The following is a 23,148-nucleotide window of genomic DNA, read 5'->3' on the forward strand; positions in this document are numbered from 1 at the left end:
CTGGAAGAGTACTAGTGCACTTCCTTTCTTCTGAATCATTGCAGCTACATGCTTGCTACTTGGGTAGTCTTTCATTTCCCCTGAATTTTCGTCCTTTTTCTTAAGTTACCCAATACTGTGCACTGTCTTTCCCCCTTCATTATGCCCTGTGTACAGAGGTTTTGCAATCAGCATCCTCTGAACAGACTCTGCATTGTAAGAAGTCCTCAGAAAATTGTTCACCATGGCGATCTGTTTTGAAAATGGTCAAGATTAAAGACATTTCTGGGCAGTTCAGATGGCTTTTTGCAGTCTGCATGTCTCTTCCAAGGCACAAAGGACGGCCTGTTTTATGATAAAGGAAAGCCAAAGTAAGCAGGATATTTGGATTACATCTTAAAACATTTAGGTTTACGAAATATATCCAGCTCTCCTGTCTCCCTAAACCAGGGTTTCTGGTTGTGTTTCCCCTGGCAATTCCACCTCAGTTTTAGATGTGATTATTTTGTTGATATAAACTCAGGCCATTGCAATAGAAGTTGAAACAGACCAATAATATTAATCTCCTCCCTCACCTATCAGAGTTTTTATTAAGTGACAAAGCCAGCTGAATGCAATGACACCTCTCTCCAAACTGTCCAATAGAGAATGTTAAACGGTGACAAAATGGGACTTGACTGGTGACAGGAGGGAGAAAAAGACCAAGAGGTTTAGAAACAAAACAAGAAATGGGTAACTGTCCAAAGAAAAAAGCAAGAGCTGATGGAATAATTCATTGTAATTATGGCTTAAAATTAAGTCTAGGCAAACTCCCTTCCCATGTTCCTTACCATGACTTGAAAATACCCCTTTGAGAATATTATTAGATACGTTGGCAGTATTATCAGAAACACCCTCTCACCACCTTTACCTTCTAGCTCTTGGCTAGATTAATTATTCCTATTTTTATGGACACTGTTGACCCCCTAATTTATTTATGGAGTCTACAGAATGCATGCTTTGCAATTTATAGATGACCCAAAGCTCAGAGATACAGCTCAAGCTGTTTGCACCAAAGCCAGGTGGGAAAGATCTACTTGGTGGCCATTTCTGAGAAACAGATGAGGGTGGGTAGGTCTTGGATGTGTGTGGGTGGCGGGGGTGGGGAGGGTGGGGTGTCGGGGAGAACAGGGGGGATACTGAATTAGTCACTTGCTAAATGAAAACCAAAAAATGGTTTTCAGGACGCACAGAGGAAAGGCCAGGTGACGCAGCAAGAAGGTGAGACCAGGTGACATCGGCAAGCCAAGGGGAGAGACCGCAGAAGAAAACAAACCTGCCGACACCTCGATCTCAGACGTCTCTCCTTGAGTGCGGTGGGAAAATGAACTTCTGCTGTGTGAGCCACCAGCCTGTGGTTTTGTTATGGCAGCCCAAGCAGACTGACAGGTCCACAACCCAGAGCTGAAGCCGCGATTGCTTGAGACAGACTTGCATTCAGAGGACTCGGGATGGCCATGTGTTTCGCTCCCCTTGGAGAAATGATGAGGGATGGCTTCTGTGAGCATGAGCATCACCTGAAGGGCATCTCAAACCCTGATTGCTGGCCCCTCCTGCAGAGCTCCTCAGTCAATAGGTCCGGGGAGGGGCCTGGGCATCTGCATTTCTCACACACCTTAGAAGCTGAAATTGAGACATTTAAAAACTATCTTTAATGAATTCATTTTTAAAATAGCAACAACTAGCCTCATCATATGTTAGAATAAAGAACCTATTTTCATGAAAACAGCTATAGTTTGTAAAACAAAGAAGTTAAGGAGAGTGGCATTGTTTTGCCTTTTTGCAAATCTCCTTACAGCTGGAGTCTCATATTTGCTTCTAGCTTCAATCTGCTGGCATCTCACCCATCAGGCAGCCTCTGGAAAACTCCACTGTGCACCTGTGAGAGAATGAGAGTGAAACAGGCAAATAGCATCATGATCATTATGAACAGAGCATTAATGTCACATTTTCCCTGAAAGCGTCTCAGGCACCCCCCTAGGGTCCTTAGTCCACACTTTAAGAACAGATAATTTATGGGGTAGGCAGAAGAGAGCCCCAAGGAAAGAGGCAGAGATGTAGAAGGAAATCCAGAAGAACCTTGCATCAGGATCCACCCAGCTGGTTCACACTCAGTTTCCCTCTTACCACATGCACGTGAGCATGCACGTGCCAGTGCAGTGGAGACATTAAAACCACAGCCGGAGAGGGCAAACATCCCTAGGACGAGACGAGAAGTCTCACCCTGTTCAAGCACGCGTTGGTTTTCCAGATTCTCAGACCCTTCGCTCTGCTCCTCAGCCTAGGAGTCTGGCACTCCGTCCTCCCGTGAATCTTTGGTGACCTCCTGGGCTTTGCAGTTGGTGATTTTCTGGGAACCGGGGGCTGTTGTTCCTCCTCTCTCCATGCCTTAACTTTTGTCCACAGCATGCATGTCCTCCTCCTGGCCTCCCCCCACTTCCCCCCCTTCCCCCTCCCCCAGCAATGAGGCAACGAGGCCTTCAGAACTGTTCAGCTAGAGACAGTCCTAACTCCTGGTCTGCTATTTCCCTCAGCTTCCCACTCTATTTCTTAAGTATCGGACTTTATTAGAAGGTGCCTTTGAAACCTACCTCTATTTTAAAGCCATTCCTTTCCTGTTCAAGAAGAGGTAGACTTTGGATTTCAGGACACAGCTGGGCAGTAAATATTTATTAAAGGAATAAATAAAATATAAACTACCACTCTTCCAGAGGCAGAAACATGCAATGTCCCTGCGGTGTGTCCCCTTCCAGGACTGAGAAAATTCTTCCCAGTGTTCTCCCTGCACGCTTCCCTCCTGTCGGATTGGGCAGGATTGGAGCACATGCCTGTTGCCTAAAACAAATCACTTGGCAAGAGACATTAGCCCCCTGGGGCCAGAAAGAAATGGTGCCTTGCCCTAACCGGTTTGGCTCAGTGGATAGAGCGTCGGCCTGCGGACTGAAAGGTCCCAGGTTCGATTCCGGTCAAGGGCATGTACCTTGGTTGCGGACACATCCCCAGTGGGGAGTGTGCAGGAGGCAGCTGATTGATGTTTCTCTCTCGTCGATGTTTCTAACTCTCTATCCTTTTCCCTTCCTCTCTGTAAAAAAATCAGTAAAATAAAAAAAGAAAGAAATGGTGCCTCCCCTGAAGGACAGGGCTCCTGGGAGGACAGTGAACACTATCTGAGTTCTATTCGCAAGGAAGGATGAGCGGCAGACATAGTTGGGTAATTATTGGGTAGCCAACCCAGAGCGTCTGCCACAAAATAAATAAAAATAAAATAAGTAAATAAAGTAAAACCCTCAGAGTGCCAATTTTAGCCTTTCCCCATTCCTGGAAAGTCCTTGGTTTGTTTATCCAACCTACCATCCCTTATTTCAGTTCTGGGTGTCTTTCGGAAATCAGAGACCTCCAGGAGATAAAGCATCAGGGGAGGTAAACCCTAGGTTCAAAGGATGGATCACAAAGTCCCATTCATAGATATTAACCCATAAGCCCTACTCCCTCCTTGTAGCAGCAGTTTTTCTAAGTACACAAAGGCTAATCAGAGAACCCAGTCTGTTTTCAGGGAAGTAGCCCCAGTGTGGCTACAACGGAGTGCTCCTGAGAAGATCCATTTTTACCAGTGTTTTATGCAAAGCTTACATGAATTTCTCTGCTTCATCAGTCTCTTGTCTGTAATGTTTGCTTCCTGCCTTCCCAGGGATACTAATCTCAATGGAATGTGCCTTTTCCCCCCTCTTGGGTGATCATTTGTGGGGTCCCCCTTACTGAGGAGTCTTGTGTAAGTCTGGGAAGTGTCACTGACACGCTGGGTTTTCTGGCCATTTTTCCACAGGCATTTTATCTCTAGATAATTCCTCAGGCAAAACTCAGGCTCCGTCATAAAGCTTATGTTCTTTCCCAGACTCAGTGCAGTCTTCAGGGTCCTGAAGGACTGGTCTATTGGCAGAAACTCAAGTGTTAGGCGTTTGTTTCCAAATTGCTGTTACTGATTGCTACCATATCTCTCATGTCCTCGTCCCCTCAAGAGAGACAGCCGGTCCAGGTGTCCCTGCTGGATGCAACAATGTCTAGAAAAGAAGAGGACTCTCTTGTGGTATCTTCATGTTAAAAGGAAGAGAATCTTTCCCAGCAGCTCCTGCCCTTTCATATCTCATTGGCCAAAAGGGGGGTCACATACTCAAACCTAAAATAATCCTTAACCAGGGGAAAGAGATGACCACGACAGATTTAAGCAAATCCAGAAGAAACTCCAAGTAGAATAGAATTGCTCCTTTAAGAAAGTGGGGTTCTGGAATGCAAAAGAATTGGAGACGGTAACCACTTCTGGTTGAAGACACAGATATGTATAACAGGATGTTAAAAATAACTGTTTCGCCCTAACCGGTTTGGCTCAGTGGATAGAGCGTCAGCCTGTGGACTGAGGGGTCCCGGGTTAGATTCCAGTCAAGGGCATGTGCCTTGGTTGCGGGCGCATCCCCAGTGGGGGGTGTGCAGGAGGCAGCTTATCGATGTTTCTCTCTCATTGATGTTTCTAACTCTCTATCCCTCTCCCTTCCTCTCTGTAAAAAAAATCAATAAAAAATATATTAAAAAAATAAAAAATAAAAATAACTTTCTTTCTCCCAGAATTTGGATGGACCCAGACCATATCCACACATTCTACAGAGACACACTAGACCTGCCTATACAATCTTTTGACCCCTCCCAGGTCTGGCCATCACTCACTCACGTAGGATATGTACCCTTTGCGTACTCATTGACTTCTGGTTTTCTTTTGCTGAGCATGTTTTTGAGATCCATTTATGATTGCCATTAGTTTGTTTCCTGTTATCACTGAGTCCATAGCTTGTCTATATTCATCTGAGAAGATCACACCCCTATCAACATTTACAGTTTAGGGTGAGGGAGTGTATCAGTTCTTTTCTAGAGAGCAGGGTTTGACCTCGGGGGCTGGAGCTTTGGGATGACCCCCAAAGCCAGGAATGTGCTGAGAGAAGGCGCCAGTGAGCACCCCCTGATGTGTCCACTGGTGGAGGAGGCCCAGGTTCACATAGAGTTTTCCTGGGGGCTCCTTGGGGATTCCCTACGAAGCTGAGGAAGCAGATTTCCCACCCTTTATAACTTACGACCAGACTGCTTTTGTTCTGCATTTCTTGGACTTCGCATCAGAAGCAAGAATCCAAGTTAGAGCACGGGCTGCTGCAAAGATATTTTCCCCTTCTACCAGACAGAGTCCTGGAAAACAGAAGGCGGAGGAGACAGGGAGGTTCCCCTCCTGTTGAGCCCCACAGGGTGCATTGTTAGCAAACTCTTGGCCTTGAAGTTAGGAGTCCAGTCCAGTATATCTAACTCAATTCCAATTTTCTGTTGGAATTATAGTAATCCTAGACCTCAGCACACCCAGAACTATGAGCCAAACATTGAATTCCCCAATATACTTAACTCATGTGGTTATGAGTCATTTTTAATATGTTCAACAGATATGCTAGCTTCCAAGCTGCATATCCAAAGTAAGGGTTTTAATTGTTTTTCTTAGTGATTTGCTCATGTCTGCATACCAGCCGTCAGGCTTGGCTGACCAGAGCCATCTTGAAATATTTAACTTAGAATTCGGTATAGGACTAAAATGGCAAATATTTCTAAGATCTCTATCCAGAGACACAGATCACTCATCAAAGTTAAGTTCCAAACCAAGTTACAGTAGGAGGTAAAACCAGCTATGTATTTTATACATTCCTGTTATATATGGAATGAATGAAATTTTACATGGCATGTAGGACATTTTTATGCATGCAGAAACAAGTATAGTGTGTCTTTTACAAAACTGAAAAAAGAAAGAAAATATTTACCTGGTGGGTAATAATTTTTAAAATTCTAGAATAACATTGAAGATACTGAGGTTCATAAAGCTGCTTATCTTCATATTGATGTATACCTTAAACTGTAATATGCCTTCATTTACTTGAAATGTCAAATTAAGCAAGTAATAGAAGGTTGTAAAACACGCTGTTTTTTCTTACCACTTTGAGCAGTCCTCCCCCCCCCCACACACACACATATACACACAAAGTTTTGGAAGTGGGAGGGAAATAACATATGCTCATTTTGAAATGAAACAATATAGAAATTCATAAAGCAGAAAGTGAAAGATTTCCCTGTTATTAAACCTGACTGCAATCTCACGCCTCTAAAATAATTATTGTCCGTAGTTTTGTACATATATTGTTAGTCATTAAACATACGCAAATGGCAGTATTTGAATATACATTAAACAGGATTATTGTATGCATATGTGCCGTTGTGACTTATAAGAAATATATATTTGGTCTTTGTCCCCATTTCTGGCACAGAGCTCCTAAAACTCTTTGGATTTCAAAAGTGAGGACAGCAATAAAGATGTCTTAGATGTTTCTAGGTCCTTTCCATGACCCAAGGGTACCTCTGGCCCTCTTCCTGCCTCGTACCCTGGCTTAGCCACTTAGAACTTCTTCCTACCTAAGATGTGCCCCTTTGGGGATTGTTTCTCTAAAACCTTGAAACCTTCAAAATTTGGAACTAGTTTGGGTCTCAGGAATTCCACCCCCACCCCAGCTTCTTTCCTCTTTGCAACTTCTCTGGCTGCCTGGGTGGGTGAGGAACCGGGACACATTCGGGCACTCACATCCCTTGACCCCTCTGCTCTCAGTAGAATCCGATGGCTGATTTGCCTTCTGTGTATCTTCTGTGGTGAGGCGGCTGTTAAGGTCTTTGTCTCATTTTTTTAACCAGGTTGATTGTTTTCTTAGGGTTGCCTTTTAAGAGTTCTTCGTACATTTTGCATAACAATCCTATACCAGATGTGTCTTTTCGAAATATGTTCTCCAAGACTGTGGCTTGTCTTCTCGTTCTTTTGATGTTTTCTTTCATAGTGCAGAAGTGTTTAATTTTAATGAAGTATAGCTTATCAATTATGGATCTTGCCTGTGGTGTTGTATGTAAAAACACACCACCAAACTCAAGGACACCTAGGTTTTCTCCCATATTATCTCCTAGGAGTTTTACAGTTTTGTATTCTACATTCAGGCGTATGATCAATTTTGAGTTAATTTTTGTGAAGGGTGTAATGTCTGTGTCTGGATTCATCTTTTTCCATGTGAATGCCCAGTTGTTCCAGCACCACTTGTTGAAGTCTGGGAGTTTTTTTCCAATCTTTACTTTTACCCAATCAACTGTGATTAGTAACACAGGGTTGAGAACAAAGCACAACCTGTCCTTTTCCATTTGATTTATCAATAAATTTACCAAAAATCGCTGTGGCTTGCCTGAGTAATTTCCTGTTTCGTTTTACCTCCCCTAATGTTTGAGACTCTATGCTATTTTGTGTGTGTGTGTTTGAGAGTCTCTACTATATGATACCTATGTCTGTAAGCAATTGAGAGGTTCACACAAGAGTCAAGTAGATGAAGATAAAACTCCCACTTTTGCTTATGTTGAACCTGGTGCTGGAGAATGTGGCTTTATGGTGAGAGCCAGATAGGATTGCTTGTGCTCTTTTTCTCTGAATCTTCCCAAATTTAGACTTTAGAACAAGTCACCCAAGGGCAAACTTGGTTTTGTTGAACAGAGCCAGTTACCTGAGTGTGCACGATGGAGGCTTCATGGGGGATTTTCTTAGAAGTTCTAAGTGGTGTCCCAAAAGAGCGCTCGCTCTCTCTCTCTCTCAAATAAAAAAAAACCTTAGGATGCCAAGTACACTCTCCAGTTTGCCCTAGTAAATAGGCCTTTATAACCTGAAAATGGCGCTGTTTCCAAACAGGTTCTTATATTGTCCTTGGTCTCTTCAGGGTGTCCGGAGTAGCCAGACTCTGCCCTGCCTCCCAAGTGCCAGAGCAGTCTCCTCCTTGTTGGGGGTGGGGGTGGGGGGCTTGTCCACCCGTTTCCTGGTCTTCGATTTCATCAAGAAAACGTCTGGACCGCTCTGTGTCTCTGGGTCAGGCCTGGAAAGCCCTGCCCGGAGTCTGAGGACTCCCGACAAAGAGGCAGTGATGCCCATCAGTGGGGAAACACAGTCCTCCTGTTTTGTTTTACTGCACGTTTTCTTTGCCCACAGCCTGCCAACAGGTCAGCTCTGGGAACACAGCGGCCATTCTTCTTCCCTTGGAGTCCGTGTGAATGGAGGTGGCAGTTAAGACGCTGAAAGGGCCAGAGCCAGGGTCTGCCAGTGGTCGACTTTGTTTACAGGCTCTGGAGGGTTTTTTTAAATGAGTTTTCAGGGGGCCACTGGACTGGCCATTGGGAAGGACTACCACCACCAGAGGCTCATACTTTGCTGGTGAATTTTTCCAGATAAGGTCTGGAGACTTCATATTCAGATTTATATCTTTCTTGATAGTGAAATTAATTAGATGCCAGAATAGGCCCCTAAGGAACGAAATTTACAAACTAGACAGCTTTAAATTAGCACTCCGGGAAATAAGAGGGAGAAGATACTAAAATTCAGATATTTTGAGTTTAGGAAAATATTTTTCTTCTTGTTTCTTTTTAGATTTGTTGGTTTTTAGAGAGAGAGGAAGGGAAAAAGAGAGAGACAGAAGCATCAATTTGTTGTTCCACCCATTTATGCATGCATTAGTTGCTTCTTGTATGTGCCCTGATCAGCTGGAGATCAAACCCAAAACTTGGCATATCAGGACAACAGTCTAACTAACTGAGCTACCCCGGCCAGGGTAAGAAAATCATTTTTAAAATCTATATTGATTTTGTGCTTCTCTTCTCAATATATTCTAAGTGTAATTATATGTTTATAAATAGGCTGAGCAGAGTCTTTGCACTTAGGTATGTTAAAACCAGTATAAGTGAAACCAAATAAGTAGAAAATAAAGGTATAAAGGAAGATGAATGATATCATGCTTTTGGAAATGATTTATTTGGAAAACTTTCTCTTAAGATATTTCTATTGAAACTTAAGTAGGTTCACCCTCCCTCATCCCCTCCTTTTGTGGTGGAAAATTCGAAAACCTATTCTTAGAAGTTTTTCCTTCTAAAGCTGGAAAATAAAAGCCACAGATTTGTCTGCTGTAATTTGCTCATTTCAGCAATGATTTTCTCATTTATTTTCATTCCAGTTAGGATTTACTACTTCAGTCCTTCCTTTTCATTTTCTCATACTTCACTTCCCACTCCCTTTTGTTTCTGCTCCTTCTGTAATGCCCACAGCAAACTTGACTGTCACTTTGCACTACTGTTCAGCTCTGGGTTCCAATGTCTTTGGATAATTTTGGATTAGCCTATGTTTCATATTTTCTTCTCTTTCCTCCTTGTTGACACACTGCCATGGTGAGTTAATGAAATTTGATTCTTTTGCACATGATGGATCACAGTGGCTTCTGCTAAAACCTTCAGCATCTGTAATTTTAAGTCTTTCATCTATGCTATGGGCAGGGAGGTATTAACGATTATGCTCTCCATGCAGAAAAGGAACAGCAGGCCTTCTTGTGGTTATTAAAAATTATGTCTTTCATTTCCTGAGAGTAGCAGTGCCTGCCTTGGCAACGTTAAAACTTTCCAGCAGTGGTAACGGGAAACACACACCAGGGGTACATTTCTGAGATGATGAGAGTAAGAAAGCACTAAAACTGTGATTTTGATGATGGGTGGCACTTCCAAGGTGTTTTTGGTCTAGTTTTTTGAGGACAGTCTGGGGAAGATTTCTTCAGTACCGTGAAGAGCAGAGCAGTAATGGATCCCAATGGGTGTACTGAGTCCTTTAGAAAGATGGCATTTCATAAAATTCTACTGAGGGTTTGTGGCCACCTTCCAAATTGAAATGGTGCTTTGTCACATCTTTACTGCTGCTGAGTGTAGCTGCACAATGCTGATGCCAGCCTTGTTATTATAAATGTAAGTATGTTGCCCTGGCCAGTGTTGCTCAGTGATTGAAGTGTCAGCTCGCACACCAAAGGGTCTCAGTTCGATTCCTGGTCAAGGGCATGTACATGGGTTGCAGGTTCACTCCTGCCCTCAGTAGGGTGCGTGCAGGAGGCCACCAGTCGCTGTGTCTCTCTCACACCAATGTTTCTCTCTCTCTCTCCTCCTCCCACTTCTCCCTCCCTCCTTTCCACTCTCTCTGAAAAGCAAAGGGGGAAATATCCTCAGGTGAGGATTAACAAAATTAAATAAATAAACAAACAAACAAATAAATAAATAAATGTAAATATATTATGTAATTTAGGTCAAATTTCTTGGTCAAAAAATGCTGTAAAATCTGTATAAAAATTAATGTTACCACCTCTCATGGAACATTTTCTAGGACAGACCACATGTTAGGGCACAAAACAAGTCTCAATAAATTTAAAGAGACTGAAATCATATCAGTTATCTTCTCTGCCTTAATGTTATGAAACTAGAAACCAATTGAAAGAAAAAAAACATGAAAAAACACAAATACCTGGAGGCTAAATAACATGTTACTAAACAATAAATTAGTTAACAATGAGATCAAGGCAGAAATCAAAAGGAAGATACAAATAAATGGAAGCATATAGTGTGTTCATGGATAGGAAGAATTAACATCATTAAAATGTTCATACTACCCAACCTAAGCTATAGATGCAACACAATTCCTATCAAGAGACCAATGGAATATTTTGCAAAACTAGAACAAATATTCCAAAAGTTTATATGGAACCTCAAAAAGACCCCAAATAGCCACGGCAGTCTTGAGAAAGAAGAACCAAGTTGGAGGAATCATGCTACCTGATATCAAACTATATTACAAGGCCATAGTAATCAAAACAGCTTGGTACTGGCATAAAAACAGACATATGGATCAATGGAACAGAATAGAGAGTCCAGAAAGAAACCCACGCATTTATGGTCAATTAATATTTGACAGAGGAGGCAAGAACATACAATGGGGTAAAGATAGTGTATTTAATAAATGGTGTTGGGGAAATTGGATGGATACATGCAAAAAAATGAATCACCTTTTCCCACCATACACAAGAATAAACTCAATATGGATTAAAGACTTGTAAGACTCAAAACCATACAAATCCTAGAAAAAAACATGGGCAGTAAAATCTTGGATATTTCTTGTAACAATATTTTTTCTTCTATATCACCTTGGGCACAGGAAATAAAAGCAAAAATAAACAAATTGGGCTACATCAAACCAAACAGTTTTTGTACAGCAAAGGAAACTAAGAAAAGAAAAAGACAATTCACTGAATGGGAGACTATATTCACCAATGATACATCTGATAAGGGGTTGATATCCAACATTTATAAAGAACTTGTATAACTCAACACCAAAAAACAAACAATCCAATTAAAAAATGGGCAAGGATCTGAATAGACACTTTTTCAAAGAGGCTATACAGATGTCAAATAGACATATGAAAAGATGCTCAATGGCACTAGTTATCAGATAAATGCAAATTAAAACCACAATGAAATATCACCTCACACTTGTCAGAATGGCTGTCATCAATAAATCAACAAACAACAAGTGTTGGCAAGGATGTGGAAAGTGAACCCGCATGCACTGTTAGTGGGAATGCAGATTGGTGCAGCCATTGTGGAAAACAGTATGGAGTTTCCTCAAAAAATTGAAAATGGAACTGCCTTATGGTATTTCAGGAAAATGGAAACAAATAAAGCTGGGTTAATAATACTTTGAATCAATAACCAGAAGTGGAACTGCAGGGTCCTTCTTTGTTTCTGGTTATAGCCTTTGTTTTAAAGTCTGTTCTGCCTGGTATAAGTATTGCTAACCCAGCTTTATTTGTTTGTTTCCATTTTCCTGAAATAACGTTTTCCAACCCTTTGTGTGCCTTTTGATCTGAAGTGAGTCTCTTGCAGACAGCATATGTAAGGGTCTTGTTTTCTTATCCTTTCAGCTACCAAATATCTTTTGATTGAAACTTTTAATCCACTTACATGTAATGTTATTATTGATAGATATATATCCAAAGAAACCCAAAAAACTAATTTGAAAAGGCATATGCATTCATATGTTCATTGCATCATTATTTACAATAGCCAATGTATGGAAACAAACTAAGTGTCCATATCAAAAGAAATAGTGTATATATATACAATGGAATATGACTCAGTAAAAAAAAGGAAATCTTGCCATCTGCAACAACATAGAAGATACTGTGCTGAGTGAAATAAGTCAGACAGAAAAAGACAAATGTCACATGATTCCACTTATATATGTAAGCTATAAAACAAAATAAATGAACAAAGAAAACAAAAACAAACAGAACAAATTGATGGTTGCTAAAGGGGAGGAGGGTTCAGAGGGTGGGTGGAAAAGGTTAAAGGATTAAGATAGTTACAAAATAGTCATAGGGATGTACAGTATAGCAGAGGGAATATAGTAAATAATAATGTAATGACTATGTATGGTGTCAGATGGATACCAGATTTATCGGGGTGATCACTTCATAAGATATATAAATGTCTGATCACTACACCTGAAACTAATATAATATTGCATGTGAACTGTAATTGAAAAATAAAAAATTATTTTAAAAGAAAATAATAGAATAAAAAGGAAGTTCTGGCTTATTAGTCATTGAGCTGCTGATCTGAAAGATTATGCCACTTCCTGGGCCAGGTACTCACACTACATAACATGGAACACTCTACAATCTCTTATATAAAGAAAATTTTATTCCTGAAAAGATCACATAAACAAAGTTTTTGTATACAAAGTTAACAAATGTGGAAAAGTTAATATTTACAACATTTTCCATACAGTACATGATAATTTTCTTTGTACGCTTTAACAGAATGGTAAATAGAGAAAAAACCAAAAGCAACAGAAAATCTGTTTGAGGAATAATACTTAATTAGAAACAAAATTAAGAATATTCTTTAGTATTTTAAAGTATATTATATGAAATTTAATTTAATCAGGACTACATTTTTCCATTTGATTGGCACTAATATTGCTAACATACTTTTTCATGTTCAGCAAAATCCCATTTAGCTGCAGAAATGAATTCTACATAATACCTGAAAAAGATACTGCACAAATACAAACATTCTGTAGTATTCTAAATGTTAAAAGACAAAAGTTAAAACAAAAGTATAAGCAACTGTAGTGGTCATAATAACACAATCCTGGGTGGGCATGAAACATTAAAAAAAGAAAATCAATTGCACCTGGCTTAATTTATAGAAGAGTAACAGTCCATCTACTAATCCTGCAGGACATTTTATTTTAAAAATGCACAAGGATCAGCAAGCAATGTAATATAAACAACATTAGACACTCTTTCAACAAGCACCTTATTTCAGTTGTGTAACAGAGCTGTAAAACTCCTAAAACAATGAGACATAAAATTCACATACTGAAGACGGTAAGGTACAGTAAGTGGATTTTTTAGTTGAATTCCCATTATGACACCTCTGGTGTGCCAACTCTTTATATACTACAAAAGAATACTATTTTTCGATTTTCTTAGCAATTCAGTGTAAAAGCTACCAAAGTAGTGTGAAAATAAGATATCAGATAACATAATAAAATATTTGAGTAGATTTTCCAGGATATCTAAAAAAAGTTCAAATACATATAAACTTATTTTCAAATATATAAAAAAGATGTAAAGATAAGTTTTAAATACTTCAGCAAAGAAAAATCTTGATTTTATATCATAAAAGTAAAATAGCATTGTACACCTTAAAATACTTTTAACAAGAGCAGAATCTTCATAAATAAAAAAGGAAGATTCCTCTAACTCCCTCCTCCCACACAATTTAAAAAATATTATTAACCTGCACATTTCTGTTTTCCAGATATATTGTTGTCATTAACCTCTATGAGAAATGAATCATATTATTCTCAGCATTTCTTGTTTCCAGTGTAACAGCAGGCAATGCAACTTTAAGTACAAAAGAAGACTATAATAGTGGTTCTTGTAAGACGGTGCACTGGCCGCCTCCAGTGTAACACACTTACGCTTCTAAGTGATGGGAGAACCTGGTTTTCAAGTATCTGAGTGACTGCCAGCGCCCTGCTCTTTCCTAACTCCTGAAGCCGAGTGACTGAGCAGTGAGGTGGAGCCTTTCAGGCTGCTTGGCTCTGAAGGACAGGGAACCTGCAAGTTGTTGCTCGGCGCCAGGCCAGTTTCAGTAACATCAGTTTTTGGAGCCACCCTAGGTAAAGAACAGAAATTGACATACATACATTCCAAGCACAGATGTGATGCCAGATGTCCTTATAACTGCTACTCACTTTCATGAGTTTTACTTCCAGCCAGTGTCCACTTTATCATAGGATAATTTACTAAAACTGTACGTCTACTCTAACACCTCAAAACACAAATACTTTATTTTCAAATAATTTTTGCTAACTTTGGAAACTGTCAAGCACCACCCATGCATGGGGTGAGCATGGTGTCTCCTGGGGAATGCAATTAATAAGACAGGCTTCCTGCCCTCAGATTAGCAAACATTTTATTGATTTTCCACTATGGGTCAGACTATGTAAGCAGTTGGGAATACAACGGTAAGACCTCAGCTCTGCCTTTTAAGGAGTTTACAAATCTAGTGGAGGATGAAAACATGTATCTAATTACAATACAGGGATGCAAAAGCTGTTACAGCAACACAGAGAAGGTGCATTTAGCCTAGCTTGGAAGGGTGAGGTAAGACAACCTTGAGATCTTCAAGTAGTTGTCAGCATTCTGGCTAATTTCATGTATAGCTGTGTTTGGATCACCTATGACTATATGGAAAATTCCATTAAAGATAATGTCAATATCCTTTCATGCTCAGCAAATAAAAACATCTTATAATCATCTTTGTCTACCAGGGATAGGGAACATCCAGCTGGAGAGCGGTATAAAGCCCGCAAAATCATTTGGTCTGGCCCTGCCAAGGCATTAGGGGTGTTAATTAAATGTTTGACCAAATATAGCAGCCTAATTTTTAAGTGGATAATTTTGTATGGCCCCCTAATGATGTTATAAATATCCAATGGCCCTTGGCAGAAAAAAGGTTCCCCACCCCTGGCAACTCTAAACTGGCAAATACCTTTTAGACACTACCATACAGCAGTACTAATGAAAACTTAGCCTGAAGATGGTATGACGGAGTACGTGGAAGTTACACTCACCTCTTCCCAAGACCAAACTGGAATTTCAACTAAAATATAGAACAACCTTAATAAACTTAGCCTATATTTCTGATAAATCATAACATTTACCTAAATATACATGCAACTCTTAACAATTACCAGAGAAATGAACGTGACTGTTCTACTTGAACAACATCCATGAAGGCCCTTCTCCAAGCTAAGACTTAAACTACAAAATAGAATATTCATAGGCTGAACTACAACTTCTTAAATCCAAACTTCCTTGGATTAGTGTATAAACATGTCATCTCGTAGAATGCTTCTTTCCAAACATGTTACCCTTTAATAAAAAATGTATAATGCCGTATTCAAAACAGTCATGACTTCAGATAACAGAAGCAAAGCTCACCTTCCTTCACTCTGTGCACTTTCAGAGACACTGCTCTTGTCGTTCCCGTTGCCTGCCCGGCCTTTCCTGTCAGCCTGTTCCCCACAGAGTTTGGAGCTGGATACTGCTGGGGAGGCAGGTTCCCCACAGTCCTGTTCTCTTGGTTTGGGGGTGTTCACTCCGTCTTCTCTCACTTCCCTCACTGATGTTTCTGGAGAGGTTTGAATTTCTGTCAAAGTTTCTTGTCCTAAGTAATCGTGGTTAGCGATTGCTACTGCAGAAGTGCCATGATTTGCTGAAGTTCCTGTGCTGGTTCCCATGGATTTGGAAATGACCTTCAGCTTATGTGAACTTGGTTTGTAGTGCTTTTTGTGTTTAACTTTAGAATTGTGCTTTAAGAAAAACTCACATGACTCCTGCAGTACTCTTCGACTTTCACTGATTGGACTGTAAGAAAAGAGAGGATTTACTTAAAAATGGTAAGCATTATAGTAGAAGCCATAAAGCATATCACATAGCGGTGCTAAAAGTCCTTATTCAGTACAGTTAAAATTATATAAGATTTATATTACTTACAAAATATGGGATCATAACTACTATAAGATATAGTAGTAAGTGGACTGCCATGATGTGAAATCTTTTATGCATACCCTGTTAGTTGCCTTTGTCAGTATACATAGTAGACTGGTAAGGAATTAAATAGGCAACATCAAAGAATGAGGGCAAGGAAACACAAACCAGCCTAAAGTAGAGGCCTAACTGTATGTGTATCATATGTAAATATATCAAATGATAAAGTAAACCAGAAGAGAGAGGACACAGAATATGATTAGTGGTCTTTGCTTAAATTCAACTGTTTTCTTTCTAACATTAAAGTTAGCAAGTTATACTGAAGTTAGTGTGGGTATATAAATATGAAAAAGACATATAATAATAGTGCAAAAAATTTAAAGTCCAGTTAAGTGCAGTTCTTCAGATTTCAAAAACTTATTTGTGAAAGAGTCTACAGTTCTTAAATTTTTACCACAAAAAAGTTCATTAATTAAACCAACAGGGTATGGTTTAAAAAACTCTCTTGTACACTATTGATAATACATAGTATACAATGTACATAAATAACTGAAGTGAACTATTCACTCAGAAATGTAAATCTATATATTGTTATAGAATATTCCTTAAGTTTGAATTTTTACCATCTTAGGCAAGGTAAATAAGTGAAATTTTAAGTCAACACTATGTGTAATAAAATTTAAAGGTAAATAATAACCATAATACATCACATCCGAATCATACTTTATAGATTTCCTTACATATACTTGATCCCATTTAATATTTTATCATTGATAAAAAAGGATAAAATTATTAAAAGTGCTATCCCCAAAATAATGAATCCAATGAAAGTAGTAATAATATATTATAAGCCATGGAAAGAAAACGCACATTTTATAAATCTTTCATTCATATTTCAACAGAATAGCACATGTCAGCCTATTATAATGAATGCTAGAGGAAAGCATCTCTCTCCATGAAGATTTCCAAACTTGAAACAACTGATATAATAAAGTTCCAGTGCAATGATGATTTAAATAGTTCCCTGGTATTTGAGCTATTTATTTTTAAGATAGTGTCAGATAATTCAATAGGTTCTTACTCTCTCTTGCGATTACGTTTAAAAAACCCAGCCCATTCTGTGCATGTCTTTTTGCTTCCAACCCAGAAGACAGCAGAGATGCCAACAATTAATGTCATCAAGTATTTTATCATAAATAAAGCCAATTCTGGTCGAGTTTCTGCTTTTGCCTGTAAAAAAATGGTGAATAATAAAAATTTCAGTGATACATTTTAAGTCTATATAGTCAATGTAAAATGAACAAAAAATATAAATCTTGTCTGATTTTTATAAAATATTTACTATTTTATAAATAATTTACATAATAAAGTGTTTTAAGTGTATCTTCTAGTACTTTATAGTTTCTTTCTTTACATAAAACATAATTTTTAAAAATCATAGATTTTAAACTTTTTTTGGTAGTATTTAATAATTGTATTTTCCTCCTAGTTTGCCAAAAATTCTGAGAATATAGAAAACATTTACTGTGTCAGGATAACTTTAAGACATAGCTCCCTTATTAAATATATAGTAAAAACAGCCTACTGATAACAGGCTGTGGACAGTATGTTTAAGGCAAGTAAAACTATTATTTCCACCCATCAGTATTTAAATAAGTTCCACTATGTTAAAATGTAGTAACTTTCTAGGATATAAATTATTGTGTAAAATTAGAGGCCTGGTGCACAAAAATTTGTGCACTCGGGGGGGGGAGGGGTTCCCTCAGCCCGGCCTGTGCCCTCTCACAGTCTGGGACCCCTCGGTGGATGTCCACCTGCTGGCTTAGGCCTGCTTCCCGGGGGATCGGGCCTAAGCTGGCAGTCAGACATCCCTCTGGCAGCCCAGGAGCCTTGGGGGATGTCCACTTGCCAGCGGGGACCAGGCCTAAGCTGCAGTCAGACATCCTTAGCGCTGCTGAGGAGGCAGGAGAGGCTCCTGCCATCACTGCTGTGCTGGCAGCTGTCAGCCTGGCTTGAGGCTGAGCAGAGCTCCCCCTAGGGGGGGCACTGACCACCAGGGGGCAGCTCCTGCATTGAGCGTCTGCCCCCTGGTGGTCAGTGTGTGTCATAGTGACCAGTCATTCCCAGTCGTTCAGCTGTTAGGGTCAATTTGCATATTACCCTTTTATTATATGTCTGGTGCATGGGTGGAGGCTGGCTGGCTTGCCCTGAAGGTGTCCCAGATCAGGGTGGGGGTCCCGCTGGGGTGCCTGGCCAGCCTGGGTGAGGGGCTGATGGCTGTTTGCAGGCTGGCCACGGCCCCCAGCCACCCAAGCTCCCAGTGGAGGCTGGCTGGAAGCAGGTATCTGGGATTTATTTATCTTCTACAATTGAAAGCTTGTTGCCTTTAGCGGAGGCCACAGCTGGCCAGGACAGGCGGGAAGCTTGGCTTCCTCCATCGCTGGAGCAAGCAAGCCTCCTGCTTGCTCCAGCTCCGTGGCTGCCAGCCGCCATCTTGGTTGGGTTAATTTGCATATAGTCGCTCTGATTGGCTGGTGGGTGTGGCTTGGGGCCGTAGTAAAGTTACTGTCAATTTGCACGTTTCTCTTTTATTAATCAGCCCACACATTGCTTGATTTGATACACTATGATGATAGTACTCATAATTAATATAACATATATTACCAGGTATAAATGTTCAAGAAAAATGTATAAAATCTATTTAAAACAAAATTTTTTCATTAAAAACCTCAACTAAAATGATTTAAATTTTTTCCTATTTTCAGAAATTTACTTCTTTAATCTTAACTCCACCTTTATACTAATAAACATCAGGAGCATATGAAATACATTTCATTTCAACTGTACTTTTGTCATTTCTTAACTGTACTGTCAGTTAAGAAATGACAGTATGGTTTAGGCAAAAATCAAGTTTTGTTTCTATAAGCAAATAGTCTGCAAAAAAGTATAAGATAACCCAATCAAATTAAATATACCCAAATAAAATTTTCTCCTATTAACTAAAGAATTTAAAACAACTCCCAATTCAGAAGTTACTTCTCTTTTTTCCCCAAGACCTGTTGTTCTGAGTCTTTTCTTCATTTCTATTAATCTGCCTTCGCAACCCTATGTAATTTCTAAAAGTACAGCAAAAGGAGACACTTTATTATCATAACAAACTGAAAAACCTTAAGACACTTATCCCAATTTCAACTGATGTAAGATAACCCAATCAAATTAAATATACCCAAATAAAATTTTCCCCTATTAACTAAAGAATTTAAAACAACTCCCAATTCAGAAGTTACTTCTCTTTTTTTCCCAAGACCTGCTATTCTGAGTCTTTTCTTCATTTCTATTAATCTGCCTTCGCAACCCTATGTAATTTCTAAAAGAACAGCAAAAGGAGACACTTTATTATCATAACAAACTGAAAAACCTTAAGACACTTGTCCCAATTTCAACTGATGTAGAGGAAATCAATCCTATGTCTACTGGATTTCTCACCTGAAATTTTAATTTATGCTCATAATTAATTCAAGTATATTTCCAGGAAACATTTCTATGCTAAAATTAAATCATGAAACAATACAAATGATAGCTTTTACCTGATAAGGACATGGGATATGGTACTGACGACAATGGTCAGAGACCCAAGTTATCTCCCAGGTAATCCTGTTCACTTGCTCATAGACGTAACATCCAAGAAGTGTCACCAATGGCACGAGATACAGGCCACTGAAGACTCCAATTCGAATCATAAATTTCTTTAGTTTTTCTTGGTTACGGCCATCATGCTGTATCACTTGTCGAACGTGATTTAAGGAAATGATCCCAGCTAAGAGCAGAGACAGCCCGACAAACACACAAAGGCACAGTGGCAAGAGTACAAAGTAGCGAGAAGCATCCAGGTCATAAAGGCCAACAAAGCAAACTCCACTAATGTTGTCTCCCTCAACCTTATTCATTGCAAGAAGCATAACAGTCAGAAAACCTGGTGTTCCCCAGGCAACAGCATGAAACCACACTGCTTTTTGTTCAATGGCTTCACAACTCCATTTTCTTCCTGCAGCCAAGAACCAAGTAATGGTAAGAATCACCCACCACACAGTGCCGGCCATTGTGAAAAAATACAAAAACATAAACACGATGGTGCAAGCCTTATTTTGAGAGCCTAGAACTACCGTCTCACCAACTTCTAGCTTCTCATCTGCTTTATTGCAGGCTGTGCTATTGCCTAGCAAGAATCCAATAAAATACATAAGAGACACAATGCTGTAACAGACAGAGTAATATATAATTGGTCTCTCTGGGTATCTGAATCTTTTAACATCAATTAAAAAAGTAAGGAATGTGAACAGAGTTGCACACAGACAAAATATTGAAACTATTCCGATAAAGCTTTTTGCAAACTCTAGCTCTTCGCTTTTAAAATACATGTTGGGGCACGGAGGTGCACACTGGTCAATTCCCAGGAATTTATAGCCTTGTCCCCCAGAAGTCTTAAGATGCCTTGGACACCATATTCCAATGTCTCTTTGGACTTGTTCTGTTTTCTTCTGACGACCAAGAATCTCTGTGTGTGGATCAAGTGTTACAGGAAAAGTCTCATCACAATACTGTAATCTGTAAAAATTATAAAAATTAAATATATAGTCAAAATTTTTATTGAGCCACTATTTTAATGCTATGCTTTCCAATTATAAAATAGTTCCTTATCCATTCATAATTGATGGGAAGACACACAAACCTATAGGATTACAGGTTAGTTGGGCAGAAAGTTTTGAAATTGACTAAAAGTTTGTGGTTGTTAATGAGGCCCTAACAAACTAACATATATTAAATACAAGGCAAATGAACATACAAATTCCCTTACTTGGAAAACAATCAATTAATAATTTAAAAATAATGTCTGCTCTCAAGACTAAATATTTAAGAAAAAAATTATCTTGCTTGGTACTCTCTAGAAAAAAATAAAAAGTACAGGCTTGTCTGTTTATAAGCATATAAAATATAAGTCTTGGACAAATAAATTTTTATTATCTAATGCCCACAAGCAAAGTAGATAAACCACCTAAGTAAGGTGATGGCTGAAATAAGGTCCTTTCCTGGACTGGTGTTAAAGTGCAAGTGACCTTTAAGTTATTAAAGGAGGGCAGGACGATCCCCAAGAGGCAGGCTGAGGACCAGCTTAACTCACGTTGCCATTTTTTTTTTTGGTTTGGCAGTTTGCATCCCTTGTACAGGCATACCTGAGTGACACACGGAAGTATTTGTGTGTCACAATCAGTATTTTCGTAAATGATTCCTTGTTGGTGTAAAAGTCTCTGTGAAAGATTTCCTAGATGAGCATCTTCAACTTTATTATATACAGTTGACCCTTAACAATATGGGTTTGAACTGCATGGGTCAACTTATATGCAGGGGTTTTTTTCAATAAATAGTTTAAGTGTATTTTCTCTTCCTTATGATTTTCTTAACACCTTTTGTCTAGCTTACTTTATTGTAAGAATACAGTATATAATACATATAACATACAAAACACCTGTTAACTGTTTATGTTATTGGTAAGACTTCTGGTCAACAGTAGGCTATTAGTAGTTAAGTTTTTGGGGAGTCAAAAGTTATACACGGATTTTCGACTGCATGGGAGGTCAGCAACCCCAACCCCTGAGTTGTTCAAGGGCAACCGTATTACTCAATTGTTCTTGAAAATAATTATGAATTTAGCAGAAATGTATGAGTTCCAAAAGTTTCTTCAGTTCACAGATAAACAGAAAGCTTCCTTCCCAGATTTATTATATGAGTTCTCATTGTATCAGTACAATATTTCAAATTACAAGCTACCATTGTCCAGAGAAAAGGGAACAAAAATAATTAATAAAGACTAATGTGCAAAAAGGTCAGTGACTTGATAATGAGGTTCATTTCCCCCAGGTAAGGTCAAAGGCACTATTACATGTTCTCAAAGAACTATGTACCTCACTTTTGTTATATCTAAGCATAATTATAAATTTGCATTTCTTGTATAATTATTTGATTACTCTCCATTCCTTCCACCCCATGGTAAGTTCCCTGAGAATAAGAACCAAGTCTATTTTTTTCTCACCATTGTGTCCGTGACACTTATCACCACAGTGCCTGGTATATGTTAAGATGTAATAAATATTTGTTGAATTAAATAACGAAAGCCTGTCACTAACATTCTGGAAAGCTAACACCAATATTAAAATATCATTATCATTAGTTGTTTTCGGTTGAAAACATAATTTACCTGTCACATTTAAGTTCCTCAGGCCACTGGATCCCAAAAGTGTCAATTAAGTTTTTGCAATCAGAATATACTTTTTCACAAAATTTACGACAAGGTGGATCCACATGAATTTGGTCTGTGCAGGTTGGTACAAAAGCTTTGCAAAGGAAAGTTTCAACATTTGGTGAACAATTCAGATTTGCAAGAGGAAGAAAGTGCTATTAAGAAAAACAAGATAAGATTAGAAAAATTTTTAATAACAAATGGAGAAATTAGTTCATTTACTGTTTAAAGTATATACATTTTCACTTATAATCCCAAAGAATATTTAAATATCACTCTCAATACAATCAAGTTTTGAGATCATTTTGTTTAGTCTGTTAGACTTAGGAACCTTCAGACACATTGTAATATATTTTATTCAATTAATACATTTTTAAGAAGATGTGCTAAATCAAAGCAAATCAAAAGCATGAATTGTTAGGTGAAATAAATTATACAAACATTCAATTTATAATATATGCAGAAATACCCTAACACTGACTGAGTATTCTGGAGAATAAAGCAATTTGGGGACAGAGGGAACAGCATGAAAAAGATGTGAGGCTCACCAGAACATGGTGCACTCAGGGCAAGAAGTTCAGGGTGACAGTAACAGAAGAAGGTCAAAGAGATGGAATCAAGGGCAGACTAAAGAGTGAGATGAGACTGGAGAAGTATTCTGGACCTATCATAGGGGGCACGAATGGCATGCTAAGTTGTTTGGATTTTAAAATAAAGGAATGAAATATTATTGGAGAATTTTAAGCAGGAAGTAACTCTGGAGTCTCACAGCTGAGTGTGAATCCTAGGTCCCCACTTACTGGCTGTGTATCTTGG

The 23,148-nt window shown here is 38.9% G+C and overlaps 1 protein-coding gene across 4 annotated transcripts in view; it reads right to left on the minus strand.

The window, feature by feature from the left end:
• Positions 1 to 1,768: 1,768 nt before the first annotated feature.
• Positions 1,769 to 23,148, minus strand: part of FZD6 (frizzled class receptor 6) — a 35,168-nt gene continuing 13,788 nt past the window's right edge. Inside the window, exons 3-9 of one of the 4 annotated variants that reach the window (XR_002830402.1) lie at positions 22,291 to 22,487; positions 19,625 to 20,642; positions 17,119 to 17,267; positions 15,489 to 15,914; positions 13,961 to 14,157; positions 5,136 to 5,244; positions 1,771 to 1,897 (exon numbers count right to left, since the gene is read on the minus strand). Coding sequence is in view for 3 of the 4 variants with exons in the window: in XM_023757785.1 (XP_023613553.1) it covers positions 13,989 to 14,157; positions 15,489 to 15,914; positions 17,119 to 17,267; positions 19,625 to 20,642; positions 22,291 to 22,487 (1,959 nt within the window). In the remaining variant the exon portion in view is untranslated. Of the gene's footprint in view, positions 1,898 to 5,135; positions 5,245 to 5,265; positions 5,285 to 12,649; positions 14,158 to 15,488; positions 15,915 to 17,118; positions 17,268 to 19,624; positions 20,643 to 22,290; positions 22,488 to 23,148 lie in introns of those variants that run through there. The other 3 variants (XM_023757785.1, XM_023757784.1, XM_006093351.3) reach the window with 3 other exon arrangements.

The sequence above is a fragment of the Myotis lucifugus genome, unplaced genomic scaffold (genome assembly GCF_000147115.1).
Source record: "Myotis lucifugus unplaced genomic scaffold, Myoluc2.0 scaffold_114, whole genome shotgun sequence".
In the NCBI taxonomy this organism is placed as follows: Eukaryota; Metazoa; Chordata; class Mammalia; order Chiroptera; family Vespertilionidae; genus Myotis; species Myotis lucifugus.